This window comes from Entelurus aequoreus, linkage group LG15 (assembly GCF_033978785.1).
Source record: "Entelurus aequoreus isolate RoL-2023_Sb linkage group LG15, RoL_Eaeq_v1.1, whole genome shotgun sequence".
NCBI lineage: Eukaryota > Metazoa > Chordata > Actinopteri > Syngnathiformes > Syngnathidae > Entelurus > Entelurus aequoreus.
The window spans coordinates 58,319,874-58,340,647 of record NC_084745.1 but is presented as its reverse complement, the minus strand read 5'-3'; the positions used below and the strand labels follow the sequence as shown (position 1 = coordinate 58,340,647).

General features: G+C 38.7%; 1 protein-coding gene across 1 annotated transcript in view; it reads left to right on the top strand.

Annotated features, from left to right (window-relative positions):
• gramd1c (GRAM domain containing 1c) overlaps positions 1-4,939 on the top strand; it is a 59,013-nt gene extending 54,074 nt beyond the window's left edge. The window contains exons 16-17 of the mRNA XM_062021873.1: positions 4,144-4,249; positions 4,353-4,939. Coding sequence (XP_061877857.1) covers positions 4,144-4,249; positions 4,353-4,409 — 163 coding nt within the window. The 3' untranslated portion in view covers positions 4,410-4,939. The remainder of the gene's footprint in view (positions 1-4,143; positions 4,250-4,352) is intronic.
• The last annotated feature ends 15,835 nt before the right edge of the window (positions 4,940-20,774 follow it).

Sequence of the window (20,774 nt, the reverse complement as noted above, 5' to 3'; positions counted from 1 at the left end):
ATTTATTGATCCTTGCCTCCTGTCTGACATTATTTATTGATCCTTGCCTCCTGTCTGACATTATTTATTGATCCTTGCCTCCTGTCTGACATTATTTATTGATCCTTGCCTCCTGTCTGACAGTATTTATTGATCCTTGCCCTCCTGTCTGACATTATTTATTGATCCTTGCCTCCTGTCTGACATTATTTATTGATCCTTGCCTCCTGTCTGACAGTATTTATTGATCCTTGCCTCCTGTCTGACATTATTTATTGATCTTTGCCTCCTGTCTGACATTATTTATTGATCCTTGCCTCCTGTCTGACATTATTTATTGATCCTTGCCTCCTGCCTGACATTATTTATTGATCTTTGCCTCCTGTCTGACATTATTTATTGATCCTTGCCTCCTGTCTGACATTATTTATTGATCCTTGCCCTCCTGTCTGACATTATTTATTGATCCTTGTCTCCTGTCTGACATTATTTATTGATCCTTGCCCTCCTGTCTGACATTATTTATTGATCCTTGCCTCCTGTCTGACATTATTTATTGATCCTTGCCTCCTGTCTGACATTATTTATTGATCCTTGCCTCCTGTCTGACATTATTTATTGATCCTTGCCTCCTGTCTGACATTATTTATTGATCCTTGCCTCCTGTCTGACATTATTTATTGATCCTTGCCTCCTGTCTGACATTATTTATTGATCCTTGCCTCCTGTCTGACATCATTTATTGATCCTTGCCTCCTGTCTGACATTATTTATTGATCCTTGCCTCCTGTCTGACATTATTTATTGATCCTTACCTCCTGTCTGACATTATTTATTGATCCTTGCCTCCTGTCTGACATTATTTATTGATCCTTGCCCTCCTGTCTGACATTATTTATTGATCCTTGCCTCCTGTCTGACATTATTTATTGATCCTTGCCCTCCTGTCTGACATTATTTATTGATCCTTGCCCTCCTGTCTGACATTATTTATTGATCCTTGCCTCCTGTCTGACATTATTTATTGATCCTTGCCCTCCTGTCTGACATTTATTGATCCTTGCCTCCTGTCTGACATTATTTATTGATCCTTGCCCTCCTGTCTGACATTATTTATTGATCCTTGCCCTCCTGTCTGACATTATTTATTGATCCTTGCCCTCCTGTCTGACATTTATTGATCCTTGCCTCCTGTCTGACATTATTTATTGATCCTTGCCTCCTGTCTGACATTATTTATTGATCCTTGCCCTCCTGTCTGACATTATTTATTGATCCTTGCCTCCTGTCTGACATTATTTATTGATCCTTGCCTCCTGTCTGACATTATTTATTGATCCTTGCCTCTTGTCTGACATTATTTATTGATCCTTGCCTCCTGTCTGACATTATTTTTTGATCCTTGTCTCCTGTCTGACATTATTTATTGATCCTTGCCTCCTGTCTGACATTATTTATTGATCCTTGCCTCCTGTCTGACATTATTTATTGATCCTTGCCTCCTGTCTGACATTATTTATTGATCCTTGCCCTCCTGTCTGACATTATTTATTGATCCTTGCCTCCTGTCTGACATTATTTATTGATCCTTGCCTCCTGTCTGACATTTATTGATCCTTGCCTTCCTGTCTGACATTATTTATTGATCCTTGCCTCCTGTCTGACATTATTTATTGATCCTTGCCTCCTGTCTGACATTATTTATTGATCCTTGCCTCCTGTCTGACATTATTTATTGATCCTTGCCTCCTGTCTGACATTATTTATTGATCCTTGCCTCCTGTCTGACATCATTTATTGATCCTTGCCTCCTGTCTGACATTATTTATTGATCCTTGCCTCCTGTCTGACATTATTTATTGATCCTTACCTCCTGTCTGACATTATTTATTGATCCTTGCCTCCTGTCTGACATTATTTATTGATCCTTGCCCTCCTGTCTGACATTATTTATTGATCCTTGCCTCCTGTCTGACATTATTTATTGATCCTTGCCCTCCTGTCTGACATTATTTATTGATCCTTGCCCTCCTGTCTGACATTATTTATTGATCCTTGCCTCCTGTCTGACATTATTTATTGATCCTTGCCCTCCTGTCTGACATTTATTGATCCTTGCCTCCTGTCTGACATTATTTATTGATCCTTGCCCTCCTGTCTGACATTATTTATTGATCCTTGCCCTCCTGTCTGACATTATTTATTGATCCTTGCCCTCCTGTCTGACATTTATTGATCCTTGCCTCCTGTCTGACATTATTTATTGATCCTTGCCTCCTGTCTGACATTATTTATTGATCCTTGCCCTCCTGTCTGACATTATTTATTGATCCTTGCCTCCTGTCTGACATTATTTATTGATCCTTGCCTCCTGTCTGACATTATTTATTGATCCTTGCCTCTTGTCTGACATTATTTATTGATCCTTGCCTCCTGTCTGACATTATTTTTTGATCCTTGTCTCCTGTCTGACATTATTTATTGATCCTTGCCTCCTGTCTGACATTATTTATTGATCCTTGCCTCCTGTCTGACATTATTTATTGATCCTTGCCCTCCTGTCTGACATTATTTATTGATCCTTGCCCTCCTGTCTGACATTATTTATTGATACTTGCCTCCTGTCTGACATTATTTATTGATCCTTGCCTCCTGTCTGACATTTATTGATCCTTGCCTCCTGTCTGACATTATTTATTGATCCTTGCCTCCTGTCTGACATTATTTATTGATCCTTGCCTCCTGTCTGACATTATTTATTGATCCTTGCCTCCTGTCTGACAGTATTTATTGATCCTTGCCCTCCTGTCTGACATTATTTATTGATCCTTGCCTCCTGTCTGACATTATTTATTGATCATTGCCTCCTGTCTGACATTATTTATTGATCTTTGCCTCCTGTCTGACATTATTTATTGATCCTTGCCCTCCTGTCTGACATTATTTATTGATCCTTGCCCTCCTGTCTGACATTATTTATTGATACTTGCCTCCTGTCTGACATTATTTATTGATCCTTGCCCTCCTGTCTGACATTATTTATTGACCCTTGTCTCCTGTCTGACATTATTTATTGATCCTTGCCTCCTGTCTGACATTATTTATTGATCCTTGCCTCCTGTCTGACATTATTTATTGATCTTTGCCTCCTGTCTGACATTATTTATTGATCCTTGCCCTCCTGTCTGACATTATTTATTGATCCTTGCCTCCTGTCTGACATTATTTATTGATCCTTGCCTCCTGTCTGACATTATTTATTGATCTTTGCCTCCTGTCTGACATTATTTATTGATCTTTGCCTCCTGTCTGACATTATTTATTGATCCTTGCCCTCCTGTCTGACATTATTTATTGATCCTTGCCCTCCTGTCTGACATTATTTATTGATCTTTGCCTCCTGTCTGACATTATTTATTGATCCTTGCCTCCTGTCTGACATTATTTATTGATCTTTGCCTCCTGTCTGACATTATTTATTGATCTTTGCCCTCCTGTCTGACATTATTTATTGATCTTTGCCTCCTGTCTGACATTATTTATTGATCCTTGCCTCATGTCTGACATTATTTATTGATCCTTGCCCTCCTGTCTGACATTATTTATTGATCCTTGCCCTCCTGTCTGACATTATTTATTGATCCTTGCCTCCTGTCTGACATTATTTATTGATCCTTGCCCTCCTGTCTGACATTATTTATTGATCCTTGCCCTCCTGTCTGACATTATTTATTGATCCTTGCCTCCTGTCTGACATTATTTATTGATCCTTGCCTCCTGTCTGACATTATTTATTGATCCTTGCCTCCTGTCTGACATTATTTATTGATCCTTGCCTCCTGTCTGACATTATTTATTGATCCTTGCCTCCTGTCTGACATTATTTATTGATCCTTGCCTCCTGTCTGACATTATTTATTGATCCTTGCCCTCCTGTCTGACATTATTTATTGATCCTTGCCTCCTGTCTGACATTATTTATTGATCCTTGCCCTCCTGTCTGACAGTATTTATTGATCCTTGCCTCCTGTCTGACATTATTTATTGATCCTTGCCCTCCTGTCTGACATTTATTGATCCTTGCCTCCTGTCTGACATTATTTATTGATCCTTGCCTCCTGTCTGACATTATTTATTGATCCTTGCCTCCTGTCTGTCTGACAGCGCTGTGCCCGAGTCCACTTCAAGACCAGGTCCTGCCTTCATGACCGGAGAGGAGGCGCAGCTCCTCCAAAGCGTGCTGCAGAACTCCATCAAGCTTCTAGAACAGGTAGGTGGCGCTAGTGAGGAGTTCCTGCAGACATGCGATGGCGTGTGGATGACAAGACAATGTTTGAACTTTAGTGAAGCATGGCTTTCTATTTCTTTCCCAGCTGCGCACTTCTCTCATATTGCTGCAGCACAACTTTGCCAATCAAACCAGGCAGTGACACCCCCCACCCCCCCACCCCCCACCCCCCTCGCTCCGCTGCCTGTTGAGAAAATGCCATGGCGTTGCCACGGTGACGCATGCTAGTTTTTAATGCTGCAGACTGAACTCTTAACAATCACCTGCGCCATAGTCGCAAATGTAAATATGTTATTTTGTCTCTCATGGCCAGAAAGTCAATCATTATTTCAAATGTTTGTTTACAAGTTTGCACATTTTAATTTTTGCACAAGGGCTTTGATGTGGACCACGCTCTGTTTTAGATCAATTTGAATTCCTTGGATTAAATCGCATGATTTGCAACCAATGTTGAGAAGGTGTTTTTTCTTTGGGCAGAAATGTTGAGAATGTCTTTTTTTGACATTTACTTTGACAAAATAAAAGTAATTTCTCTTTTATTAGATATTCCAAAAGGCAATAAAAACACATTTGTTTGATTTAGTGTTAACACAATGTTGCAGGTTTTATTCAGTCATTATTTCTGCTACTTTGGCAAAAAGACTTGAGTGTTTATTGACTAAAGATATGCTGTCATGTTTGAATTTGTTGTGAAATGAACAGTTATTAAACATTATTTCTCTCTTTGGTGAGTGATTCCAAATCCGCTTGTTAGCTGAAGAGTTCCTTTACTAAAGTCCACATCCAGTATGTGCTATAGAACAGTGGGCCGCGGACCGGTACCGGGCCGTGGACCGATTGTTACCGGGCCACACAAGAAATACAAAACAAACAAACAAAAAAAAAAGTTTTATTTTTTTAATTGGATTAAATCAACATAAAAAACCCAATATATATATTATATATCAATATAGAGCAATACAGTCTGCAGGGATACAGTCCGTAAGCACACATGATTGTATTTCTTTATGAAAAAAATACAAAATAATAATATAATAATCCCCAATCCATGTGTTCTCAAATTCATCCACTAATGGTCGCGGTGAGTATCCAATCACAAGATGTGTAAATGTCACGTTCAACGTGAGGCCAGCTAGAAGGCCTTTCTGACAACTCCTGATCTGATTGGCTATCGCAACTGTCTATCAACTGTATGTGTCCGTTCACTTACAGTGCATAGAAGCCTGCATTGTTGATTGTAAAGGCCCCGGGCAGATTTGGTACAGCATGGCAACATAAGCTAGTTGAGTTGTGATTGGATAAAAAGTCCAAGTAAAACCAACAGTGCTGGAAGGAGCATCATGTCACATGATCAATACTTCTACATATTTAGGGAAAGTCCATTCAAAATTACTCTTATCTTTAATTATGATCATGATTTCTGGTTATGGTTGGCCAGCAGAGAAGGTTTTGCTGGTCCTGATGACACACCACTGATATATATTTACTGAGGGCCACATCACAGTTATTGTATAGTGGCCCTCAGTAAATTATATATAAATATTCATATATATTTAACTGAGGGCCACATCACAGTTATTGTATAGTGGCCCTCAGTAAATTATATATAAATATTCATATATATTTACTGAGGGCCACATCACAGTTATTGTATAGTGGCCCTCAGTAAATTATATATAAATATTCATATATATTTAACTGAGGGCCACATCACAGTTATTGTATAGTGGCCCTCAGTAAATTATATATAAATATTCATATATATTTACTGAGGGCCACATCACAGTTATTGTATAGTGGCCCTCAGTAAATTATATATAAATATTCATATATATTTAACTGAGGGCCACATCACAGTTATTGTATAGTGGCCCTCAGTAAATTATATATAAATATTCATATATATTTAACTGAGGGCCACATCACAGTTATTGTATAGTGGCCCTCAGTAAATTATATATAAATATTCATATATATTTACTGAGGGCCACATCACAGTTATTGTATAGTGGCCCTCAGTAAATTATATATAAATATTCATATATATTTAACTGAGGGCCACATCACAGTTATTGTATAGTGGCCCTCAGTAAATTATATATAAATATTCATATATATTTACTGAGGGCCACATCACAGTTATTGTATAGTGGCCCTCAGTAAATTATATATAAATATTCATATATATTTAACTGAGGGCCACATCACAGTTATTGTATAGTGGCCCTCAGTAAATTATATATAAATATTCATATATATTTACTGAGGGCCACATCACAGTTATTGTATAGTGGCCCTCAGTAAATAATATATAAATATTCATATATATTTAACTGAGGGCCACATCACAGTTATTGTATAGTGGCCCTCAGTAAATTATATATAAATATGCATATATATTTAACTGAGGGCCACATCACAGTTATTGTATGGTGGCCCTCAGTAAGTATATATGAATATTCATATATATTAACTGAGGGCCACATCAGTTATTGTATGGGGGGCCCTCAGTTAATATATATGAATGTTCATATATATTAACTGAGGGCCACATCAGTTATTGTATGGGGGGCCCTCAGTAAATATATATGAATATTCATGTATGAATGCCTATGTATTTGATCATTATGTTTTTTGCTTAAAAAAAATCTGCCAGCTCAGTCGCCAGAATTGTATCATAGTTTAAGTGTTTTTTTGTTGTTTTTTTTGTATTTTTACAGCATTTTACTGTTAAAAAAACTGCCATATTTTTTTAAACGGTTAAATTCTGGCAACTGAGCAACCCATTTATTTTGTTGGTTTTTACCATAAAACTTATTTTTCCAATGTGCAATTTAATGGGTAACTTGTTATAATGGATATTTTTATTTGAACACAAAAGTGTAATGTATGATGTTTGTTACATTGGGAAACTAATAGTATATTATTATAGCAGATTATAATCATACAAACTTAACTTGTATTGTCATTAACAACATTATTATTACAGCTTCATACATTATTAGTCAAGCAGATATTTATTTTTTATTTGAAGAAAAATAGTTGTCATTTGTTACTTGACATAATATTGAATACAAATATGAAATCTTTAATATTTCATCCTGGTACAACTCACTCACCTCCAAACTCTAAAATAAAATATCTACCCTTTCCCAACTGTAGGACCGCTCTGTGGTCAGGAGAACCAACCTGTTCACGGACCACCTCTCACCACCTCAAGCTCTCACCCTCTTACCACCTCATGCTCTCACTACCTCAAGCTCTCACCACCTCACCCTCTTACCACCTCATGCTCTCACTACCTCAAGCTCTCACCCTCTTACCACCTCATGCTCTCACTACCTCAAGCTCTCACCCTCTTACCACCTCATGCTCTCACTACCTCAAGCTCTCACCACCTCACCCTCTTACCACCTCATGCTCTCACCACCTCAAGCTCTCACCCTCTTACCACCTCATGCTCTCACTACCTCAAGCTCTCACCACCTCACCCTCTTACCACCTCATGCTCTCACCACCTCAAGCTCTCCCTCTTACCACCTCATGCTCTCACTACCTCAAGCTCTCACCACCTCACCCTCTTACCACCTCATGCTCTCACTACCTCAAGCTCTCACCCTCTTACCACCTCATGCTCTCACTACCTCAAGCTCTCACCACCTCACCCTCTTACCACCTCATGCTCTCACTACCTCACCCTCTCACCACCTCACCCTCTTACCACCTCATGCTCTCACTACCTCACCCTCTCACCACCTCACCCTCTTACCACCTCATGCTCTCACTACCCCACCCTCTCACCACCTCACCCTTTTACCACCTCATGCTCTCACTACCTCACCCTCTCACCACCTCACCCTCTTACCACCTCATGCTCTCACTACCTCAAGCTCTCACCCTCTTACCACCTCATGCTCTCACTACCTCAAGCTCTCACCACCTCACCCTCTTACCACCTCATGCTCTCACTACCTCAAGCTCTCACCCTCTTACCACCTCATGCTCTCACTACCTCAAGCTCTCACCACCTCACCCTCTTACCACCTCATGCTCTCACTACCTCACCCTCTTACCACCTCATGCTCTCACTACCTCACCCTCTCACCACCTCACCCTCTTACCACCTCATGCTCTCACTACCTCACCCTCTCACCACCTCACGCCCTCACCCTCTCACACACTCACCCTCTTACCACCTCATGCTCTCACTTCCTCAAGCTCTCACTACCTCACCCTCTCACCACCTCACGCCCTCACCCTCTCACACACTCACCCTCTTACCACCTCATGCTCTCACTACCTCAAGCTCTCACCACCTCACCCTCTTACCACCTCATGCTCTCACTACCTCACCCTCTCACCACCTCACGCCCTCACCCTCTCACACACTCACCCTCTTACCACCTCATGCTCTCACTACCTCAAGCTCTCACCACCTCACCCTCTCACACACTCACCCTCTCACTAGTCCTTCCAGTTAGTGCCACCAGCAGACGCTACAAAGGTCCAGAACAACATGTAGCAAAAGCATCCTTCATTCCCTCTGCTATAATCCTTCTGAAGAAATTCCCATAGACTCCGCCCCCTTTTTACAATCTCTTTTTACACTCTTTGAATGTGCTGCACTTTTTGTAGAAGTTGTGTTCATTCCTGCGCCTGTCAAAGAAGAATGTGTGTCTATGTTGGGTCAGACAACAAAGTGAAATGTGTGATGCACGACTTCATGGAAAGAAGGAATATATTTAGTGGGAAAGTCCAAGTAGTTTGACACATTATTTACAGCCTTTGTGGGCCACATCAAATAATCCCAGCAGTCACAAGACATTCATACAACATTGACTATACATCCATGTCCTTAACACTCAAACAACGTTGCAAAATAGTTGTATTTTTACATTGATACAACGTTGACTATACGTCCATGTCCTTAACACTCAAACAACGTTGCAAAATAGTTGTATTTTTACATTGATACAACGTTGACTATACGTCCATGTCCTTAACACTCAAACAACGTTGCAAAATAGTTGTATTTTTACATTGATACAACGTTGACTATACGTCCATGTCCTTAACACTCAAACAACGTTGCAAAATAGTTGTATTTTTACATTGATACAACGTTGACTATACGTCCATGTCCTTAACACTCAAACAACGTTGCAAAATAGTTGTATTTTCACATTGATACAACGTTGACTATACGTCCATGTCCTTAACACTCAAACAACGTTGCAAAATAGTTGTATTTTTACATTGATACAACGTTGACTATACGTCCATGTCCTTAACACTCAAACAACGTTGCAAAATAGTTGTATTTTTACATTGATACAACGTTGACTATACGTCCATGTCCTTAACACTCAAACAACGTTGCAAAATAGTTGTATTTTTACATTGATACAACGTTGACTATACGTCCATGTCCTTAACACTCAAACAACGTTGCAAAATAGTTGTATTTTTACATTGATACAACGTTGACTATACGTCCATGTCCTTAACACTCAAACAACGTTGCAAAATAGTTGTATTTTTACATTGATACAACGTTGACTATACGTCCATGTCCTTAACACTCAAACAACGTTGCAAAATAGTTGTATTTTTACATTGATACAACGTTGACTATACGTCCATGTCCTTAACACTCAAACAACGTTGCAAAATAGTTGTATTTTTACATTGATACAACGTTGACTATACGTCCATGTCCTTAACACTCAAACAACGTTGCAAAATAGTTGTATTTTTACATTGATACAACGTTGACTATACGTCCATGTCCTTAACACTCAAACAACGTTGCAAAATAGTTGTATTTTTACATTGATACAACGTTGACTATACGTCCATGTCCTTAACACTCAAACAACGTTGCAAAATAGTTGTATTTTTACATTGATACAACGTTGACTATACGTCCATGTCCTTAACACTCAAACAACGTTGCAAAATAGTTGTATTTTTACATTGATACAACGTTGACTATACGTCCATGTCCTTAACACTCAAACAACGTTGCAAAATAGTTGTATTTTTACATTGATACAACGTTGACTATACGTCCATGTCCTTAACACTCAAACAACGTTGCAAAAATAGTTGTATTTTTACATTGATACAACGTTGACTATACGTCCATGTCCTTAACACTCAAACAACGTTGCAAAATAGTTGTATTTTTACATTGATACAACATTTGTGTCGTAACGTTGAATCCATGTTATTGTTTGGGAAATGATCAGATTTCAAAGGTCAAATCAATTTTAGAAGCGTAAGTTGTTGAAAGGTAGTGAAAAAGCACGTAGTTTCAACGATGTGTTTGACTTGCTCATCGTCAGGACTTCATTCCACAAGTTTACAAGCTTGTTTCCAGTGTTGGGTTAGTTACTGAAAACCAGTAATGAGTTATTTACTAGTTACTTCATTTCAAAAGTAACTCAGTTACTAACTCAGTTAATTACACCAAAAAGTAATGCGTTACTTTGAAAAGTAACTATTTAGTTACTTATTTTTTTCTTTTCTTTTTTAAAAGCTCCCATTAATGCCCTTTAGCCTTCATTTCAGTACTGGAGGATAATACAATGTGTTGGTCAACTTGACATGCATTTGCATCACTCAACTCTGCTAAGCAATGTGCTCTACATACAACACACAAACAATGTGCTCTACATACAACACACAAACAATGTGCTCTACATACAACACACAAACAATGTGCTCTACATACAACACACAAACAATGTGGTCTACATACAACACACAAACAATGTGGTCTACATACAACACACAAACAACGTGGTCTACATACAACACACAAACAACGTGCTCTACATACAACACACAAACAACGTGGTCTACATACAACACACAAACAATGTGCTCTACATACAACACACAAACAATGTGGTCTACATACAACACACAAACAATGTGGTCTACATACAACACACAAACAATGTGGTCTACATACAACACACAAACAATGTGCTCTACATACAACACACAAACAATGTGCTCTACATACAACACACAAACAATGTGGTCTACATACAATACACAAACAATGTGGTCTACATACAACACACAAACAATGTGCTCTACATACAACACACAAACAATGTGCTCTACATACAACACACAAACAACGTGGTCTACATACAACACACAAACAACGTGGTCTACATACAACACACAAACAACGTGGGCTACATACAACACACAAACAATGTGCTCTACATACAACACACAAACAATGTGCTCTACATACAACACACAAACAATGTGGTCTACATACAACACACAAACAATGTGCTCTACATACAACACACAAACAATGTGCTCTACATACAACACACAAACAATGTGCTCTACATACAACACACAAACAATGTGCTCTACATACAACACACAAACAATGTGCTCTACATACAACACACAAACAATGTGCTCTACATACAACACACAAACAATGTGCTCTACATACAACACACAAACAATGTGCTCTACATACAACACACAAACAATGTGCTCTACATACAACACACAAACAATGTGGTCTACATACAACACACAAACAATGTGGTCTACATACAACACACAAACAACGTGGTCTACATACAACACACAAACAACGTGCTCTACATACAACACACAAACAACGTGGTCTACATACAACACACAAACAATGTGCTCTACATACAACACACAAACAATGTGCTCTACATACAACACACAAACAATGTGGTCTACATACAACACACAAACAATGTGCTCTACATACAACACACAAACAATGTGCTCTACATACAACACACAAACAATGTGCTCTACATACAACACACAAACAATGTGCTCTACATACAACACACAAACAATGTGCTCTACATACAACACACAAACAATGTGCTCTACATACAACACACAAACAATGTGCTCTACATACAACACACAAACAATGTGCTCTACATACAACACACAAACAATGTGCTCTACATACAACACACAAACAATGTGGTCTACATACAACACACAAACAATGTGGTCTACATACAACACACAAACAACGTGGTCTACATACAACACACAAACAACGTGCTCTACATACAACACACAAACAACGTGGTCTACATACAACACACAAACAATGTGCTCTACATACAACACACAAACAATGTGGTCTACATACAACACACAAACAATGTGGTCTACATACAACACACAAACAATGTGGTCTACATACAACACACAAACAATGTGCTCTACATACAACACACAAACAATGTGCTCTACATACAACACACAAACAATGTGGTCTACATACAACACACAAACAATGTGGTCTACATACAACACACAAACAATGTGCTCTACATACAACACACAAACAATGTGCTCTACATACAACACACAAACAATGTGCTCTACATACAACACACAAACAACGTGGTCTACATACAACACACAAACAACGTGGTCTACATACAACACACAAACAATGTGGGCTACATACAACACACAAACAATGTGCTCTACATACAACACACAAACAATGTGCTCTACATACAACACACAAACAATGTGGTCTACATACAACACACAAACAATGTGCTCTACATACAACACACAAACAATGTGCTCTACATACAACACACAAACAATGTGCTCTACATACAACACACAAACAATGTGCTCTACATACAACACACAAACAATGTGCTCTACATACAACACACAAACAATGTGCTCTACATACAACACACAAACAATGTGCTCTACATACAACACACAAACAATGTGCTCTACATACAACACACAAACAATGTGCTCTACATACAACACACAAACAATGTGGTCTACATACAACACACAAACAATGTGGTCTACATACAACACACAAACAACGTGGTCTACATACAACACACAAACAACATGCTCTACATACAACACACAAACAACGTGGTCTACATACAACACACAAACAATGTGCTCTACATACAACACACAAACAATGTGGTCTACATACAACACACAAACAATGTGGTCTACATACAACACACAAACAATGTGGTCTACATACAACACACAAACAATGTGCTCTACATACAACACACAAACAATGTGCTCTACATACAACACACAAACAATGTGGTCTACATACAACACACAAACAATGTGCTCTACATACAACACACAAACAATGTGCTCTACATACAACACACAAACAACGTGGTCTACATACAACACACAAACAACGTGGTCTACATACAACACACAAACAATGTGGGCTACATACAACACACAAACAATGTGCTCTACATACAACACACAAACAATGTGCTCTACATACAACACACAAACAATGTGGTCTACATACAACACACAAACAATGTGCTCTACATACAACACACAAACAATGTGCTCTACATACAACACACAAACAATGTGCTCTACATACAACACACAAACAATGTGCTCTACATACAACACACAAACAATGTGGTCTACATACAACACACAAACAATGTGGTCTACATACAACACACAAACAACGTGGTCTACATACAACACACAAACAACGTGCTCTACATACAACACACAAACAACGTGGTCTACATACAACACACAAACAATGTGCTCTACATACAACACACAAACAATGTGGTCTACATACAACACACAAACAATGTGGTCTACATACAACACACAAACAATGTGGTCTACATACAACACACAAACAATGTGCTCTACATACAACACACAAACAATGTGCTCTACATACAACACACAAACAATGTGGTCTACATACAATACACAAACAATGTGGTCTACATACAACACACAAACAATGTGCTCTACATACAACACACAAACAATGTGCTCTACATACAACACACAAACAACGTGGTCTACATACAACACACAAACAACGTGGTCTACATACAACACACAAACAATGTGGTCTACATACAACACACAAACAACGTGGTCTACATACAACACACAAACAACGTGGTCTACATACAACACACAAACAATGTGCTCTACATACTACACACAAACAATGTGCTCTACATACAACACACAAACAACGTGGTCTACATACAACACACAAACAACGTGGTCTACATACAACACACAAACAACGTGGTCTACATACAACACACAAACAACGTGGTCTACATACAACACACAAACAACGTGGTCTACATACAACACACAAACAATGTGCTCTACATACAACACACAAACAATGTGCTCTACATACAACACACAAACAATGTGGTCTACATACAACACACAAACAATGTGCTCTACATACAACACACAAACAATGTGGTCTACATACAACACACAAACAATGTGGGCTACATACAACACACAAACAATGTGCTCTACATACAGCACACAAACAATGTGGTCTACATACAACACACAAACAATGTGCTCTACATACAACACACAAACAATGTGGTCTACATACAACACACAAACAATGTGGGCTACATACAACACACAAACAACGTGCTCTACATACAACACACAAACAACGTGCTCTACATACAACACACAAACAACGTGGTCTACATACAACACACAAACAACGTGGTCTACATACAACACACAAACAACGTGGTCTACATACAACACACAAACAACGTGGTCTACATACAACACACAAACAACGTGGTCTACATACAACACACAAACAATGTAGTCTACATACAACACACAAACAATGTGCTCTACATACAACACACAAACAATGTGCTCTACATACAACACACAAACAATGTGCTCTACATACAACACACAAACAATGTGCTCTACATACAACACACAAACAATGTGCTCTACATACAACACACAAACAATGTGCTCTACATACAACACACAAACAATGTGGTCTACATACAACACACAAACAATGTGCTCTACATACAACACACAAACAATGTGGGCTACATACAACACACAAACAACGTGCTCTACATACAACACACAAACAATGTGGGCTACATACAACACACAAACAATGTGGTCTACATACAACACACAAACAATGTGGGCTACATACAACACACAAACAATGTGGTCTACATACAACACACAAACAATGTGGTCTACATACAACACACAAACAACGTGGTCTACATACAACACACAAACAATGTGGGCTACATACAACACACAAACAATGTGGTCTACATACAACACACAAACAATGTGGGCTACATACAACACACAAACAATGTGGGCTACATACAACACACAAACAATGTGGGCTACATACAACACACAAACAATGTGGTCTACATACAACACACAAACAATGTGCTCTACATACAGCACACAAACAATGTGGTCTACATACAACACACAAACAATGTGCTCTACATACAACACACAAACAATGTGGTCTACATACAACACACAAACAATGTGGGCTACATACAACACACAAACAACGTGCTCTACATACAACACACAAACAACGTGCTCTACATACAACACACAAACAACGTGGTCTACATACAACACACAAACAACGTGGTCTACATACAACACACAAACAACGTGGTCTACATACAACACACAAACAACGTGGTCTACATACAACACACAAACAACGTAGTCTACATACAACACACAAACAATGTGCTCTACATACAACACACAAACAATGTGCTCTACATACAACACACAAACAATGTGCTCTACATACAACACACAAACAATGTGCTCTACATACAACACACAAACAATGTGCTCTACATACAACACACAAACAATGTGGTCTACATACAACACACAAACAATGTGCTCTACATACAACACACAAACAATGTGGGCTACATACAACACACAAACAACGTGCTCTACATACAACACACAAACAATGTGGGCTACATACAACACACAAACAATGTGGTCTACATACAACACACAAACAATGTGGTCTACATACAACACACAAACAATGTGCTCTACATACAACACACAAACAATGTGCTCTACATACAACACACAAACAATGTGGGCTACATACAACACACAAACAACGTGCTCTACATACAACACACAAACAATGTGGGCTACATACAACACACAAACAATGTGGTCTACATACAACACACAAACAATGTGGTCTACATACAACACACAAACAATGTGGGCTACATACAACACACAAACAATGTGGGCTACATACAACACACAAACAATGTGGGCTACATACAACACACAAACAATGTGTTCTACATACAACACACAAACAACGTGGTCTACATACAACACACAAACAATGTGGTCTACATACAACACACAAACAACGTGGTCTACATACAACACACAAACAATGTGGTCTACATACAACACACAAACAACGTGGTCTACATACAACACACAAACAATGTGGTCTACATACAACACACAAACAATGTGCTCTACATACTACACACAAACAATGTGCTCTACATACAACACACAAACAACGTGGTCTACATACAACACACAAACAATGTGGTCTACATACAACACACAAACAACGTGGTCTACATACAACACACAAACAACGTGGTCTACATACAACACACAAACAACGTGGTCTACATACAACACACAAACAATGTGCTCTACATACAACACACAAACAATGTGCTCTACATACAACACACAAACAATGTGGTCTACATACAACACACAAACAATGTGCTCTACATACAACACACAAACAATGTGGTCTACATACAACACACAAACAATGTGGGCTACATACAACACACAAACAATGTGCTCTACATACAGCACACAAACAATGTGGTCTACATACAACACACAAACAATGTGCTCTACATACAACACACAAACAATGTGGTCTACATACAACACACAAACAATGTGGGCTACATACAACACACAAACAACGTGCTCTACATACAACACACAAACAACGTGCTCTACATACAACACACAAACAACGTGGTCTACATACAACACACAAACAACGTGGTCTACATACAACACACAAACAACGTGGTCTACATACAACACACAAACAACGTGGTCTACATACAACACACAAACAACGTGGTCTACATACAACACACAAACAATGTAGTCTACATACAACACACAAACAATGTGCTCTACATACAACACACAAACAATGTGCTCTACATACAACACACAAACAATGTGCTCTACATACAACACACAAACAATGTGGTCTACATACAACACACAAACAATGTGCTCTACATACAACACACAAACAATGTGGTCTACATACAACACACAAACAATGTGGGCTACATACAACACACAAACAATGTGCTCTACATACAGCACACAAACAATGTGGTCTACATACAACACACAAACAATGTGCTCTACATACAACACACAAACAATGTGGTCTACATACAACACACAAACAATGTGGGCTACATACAACACACAAACAACGTGCTCTACATACAACACACAAACAACGTGCTCTACATACAACACACAAACAACGTGGTCTACATACAACACACAAACAACGTGGTCTACATACAACACACAAACAACGTGGTCTACATACAACACACAAACAACGTGGTCTACATACAACACACAAACAACGTGGTCTACATACAACACACAAACAATGTAGTCTACATACAACACACAAACAATGTGCTCTACATACAACACACAAACAATGTGGTCTACATACAACACACAAACAATGTGCTCTACATACAACACACAAACAATGTGGTCTACATACAACACACAAACAATGTGGGCTACATACAACACACAAACAACGTGCTCTACATACAACACACAAACAACGTGCTCTACATACAACACACAAACAACGTGGTCTACATACAACACACAAACAACGTGGTCTACATACAACACACAAACAACGTGGTCTACATACAACACACAAACAACGTGGTCTACATACAACACACAAACAACGTGGTCTACATACAACACACAAACAATGTAGTCTACATACAACACACAAACAATGTGCTCTACATACAACACACAAACAATGTGCTCTACATACAACACACAAACAATGTGCTCTACATACAACACACAAACAATGTGGTCTACATACAACACACAAACAATGTGCTCTACATACAACACACAAACAATGTGGTCTACATACAACACACAAACAATGTGGGCTACATACAACACACAAACAATGTGCTCTACATACAGCACACAAACAATGTGGTCTACATACAACACACAAACAATGTGCTCTACATACAACACACAAACAATGTGGTCTACATACAACACACAAACAATGTGGGCTACATACAACACACAAACAACGTGCTCTACATACAACACACAAACAACGTGCTCTACATACAACACACAAACAACGTGGTCTACATACAACACACAAACAACGTGGTCTACATACAACACACAAACAACGTGGTCTACATACAACACACAAACAACGTGGTCTACATACAACACACAAACAACGTGGTCTACATACAACACACAAACAATGTAGTCTACATACAACACACAAACAATGTGCTCTACATACAACACACAAACAATGTGCTCTACATACAACACACAAACAATGTGCTCTACATACAACACACAAACAATGTGCTCTACATACAACACACAAACAATGTGCTCTACATACAACACACAAACAATGTGGTCTACATACAACACACAAACAATGTGCTCTACATACAACACACAAACAATGTGGGCTACATACAACACACAAACAACGTGCTCTACATACAACACACAAACAATGTGGGCTACATACAACACACAAACAATGTGGTCTACATACAACACACAAACAATGTGGGCTACATACAACACACAAACAATGTGGGCTACATACAACACACAAACAATGTGGTCTACATACAACACACAAACAACGTGGTCTACATACAACACACAAACAATGTGGGCTACATACAACACACAAACAATGTGGTCTACATACAACACACAAACAATGTGGGCTACATACAACACACAAACAATGTGGGCTACATACAACACACAAACAATGTGGTCTACATACAACACACAAACAATGTGGTCTACATACAGCACACAAACAATGTGGTCTACATACAACACACAAACAATGTGCTCTACATACAACACACAAACAATGTGGTCTACATACAACACACAAACAATGTGGGCTACATACAACACACAAACAACGTGCTCTACATACAACACACAAACAACGTGCTCTACATACAACACACAAACAACGTGGTCTACATACAACACACAAACAACGTGGTCTACATACAACACACAAACAACGTGGTCTACATACAACACACAAACAACGTGGTCTACATACAACACACAAACAATGTGCTCTACATACAACACACAAACAATGTGCTCTACATACAACACACAAACAATGTGCTCTACATACAACACACAAACAATGTGCTCTACATACAACACACAAACAATGTGGTCTACATACAACACACAAACAATGTGCTCTACATACAACACACAAACAATGTGGGCTACATACAACACACAAACAACGTGCTCTACATACAACACACAAACAATGTGGGCTACATACAACACACAAACAATGTGGTCTACATACAACACACAAACAATGTGGTCTACATACAACACACAAACAATGTGCTCTACATACAACACACAAACAATGTGCTCTACATACAACACACAAACAATGTGGGCTACATACAACACACAAACAACGTGCTCTACATACAACACACAAACAATGTGGGCTACATACAACACACAAACAATGTGGTCTACATACAACACACAAACAATGTGGTCTACATACAACACACAAACAATGTGGGCTACATACAACACACAAACAATGTGGGCTACATACAACACACAAACAATGTGGGCTACATACAACACACAAACAATGTGTTCTACATACAACACACAAACAACGTGGTCTACATACAACACACAAACAATGTGCTCTACATACAACACACAAACAATGTGGTCTACATACAACACACAAACAATGTGGTCTACATACAACACACAAACAATGTGCTCTACATACAACACACAAACAATGTGGTCTACATACAACACACAAACAATGTGCTCTACATACAACACACAAACAATGTGGGCTACATACAACACACAAACAATGTGTTCTACATACAACACACAAACAACGTGCTCTACATACAACACACAAACAATGTGTTCTACATACAACACACAAACAACGTGGTCTACATACAACACACAAACAACGTGGTCTACATACAACACACAAACAACGTGGTCTACATACAACACACAAACAACGTGCAGGTGCTCTCTCTAGCTTGGTGGATGGCTGCGTGCAATAAAGTCACAAAGTTGCAACAAACCTGGTCATTCACCCTCAGCTGTAAAGACCACTTCCGGGTAAAGTGAAGGTTGT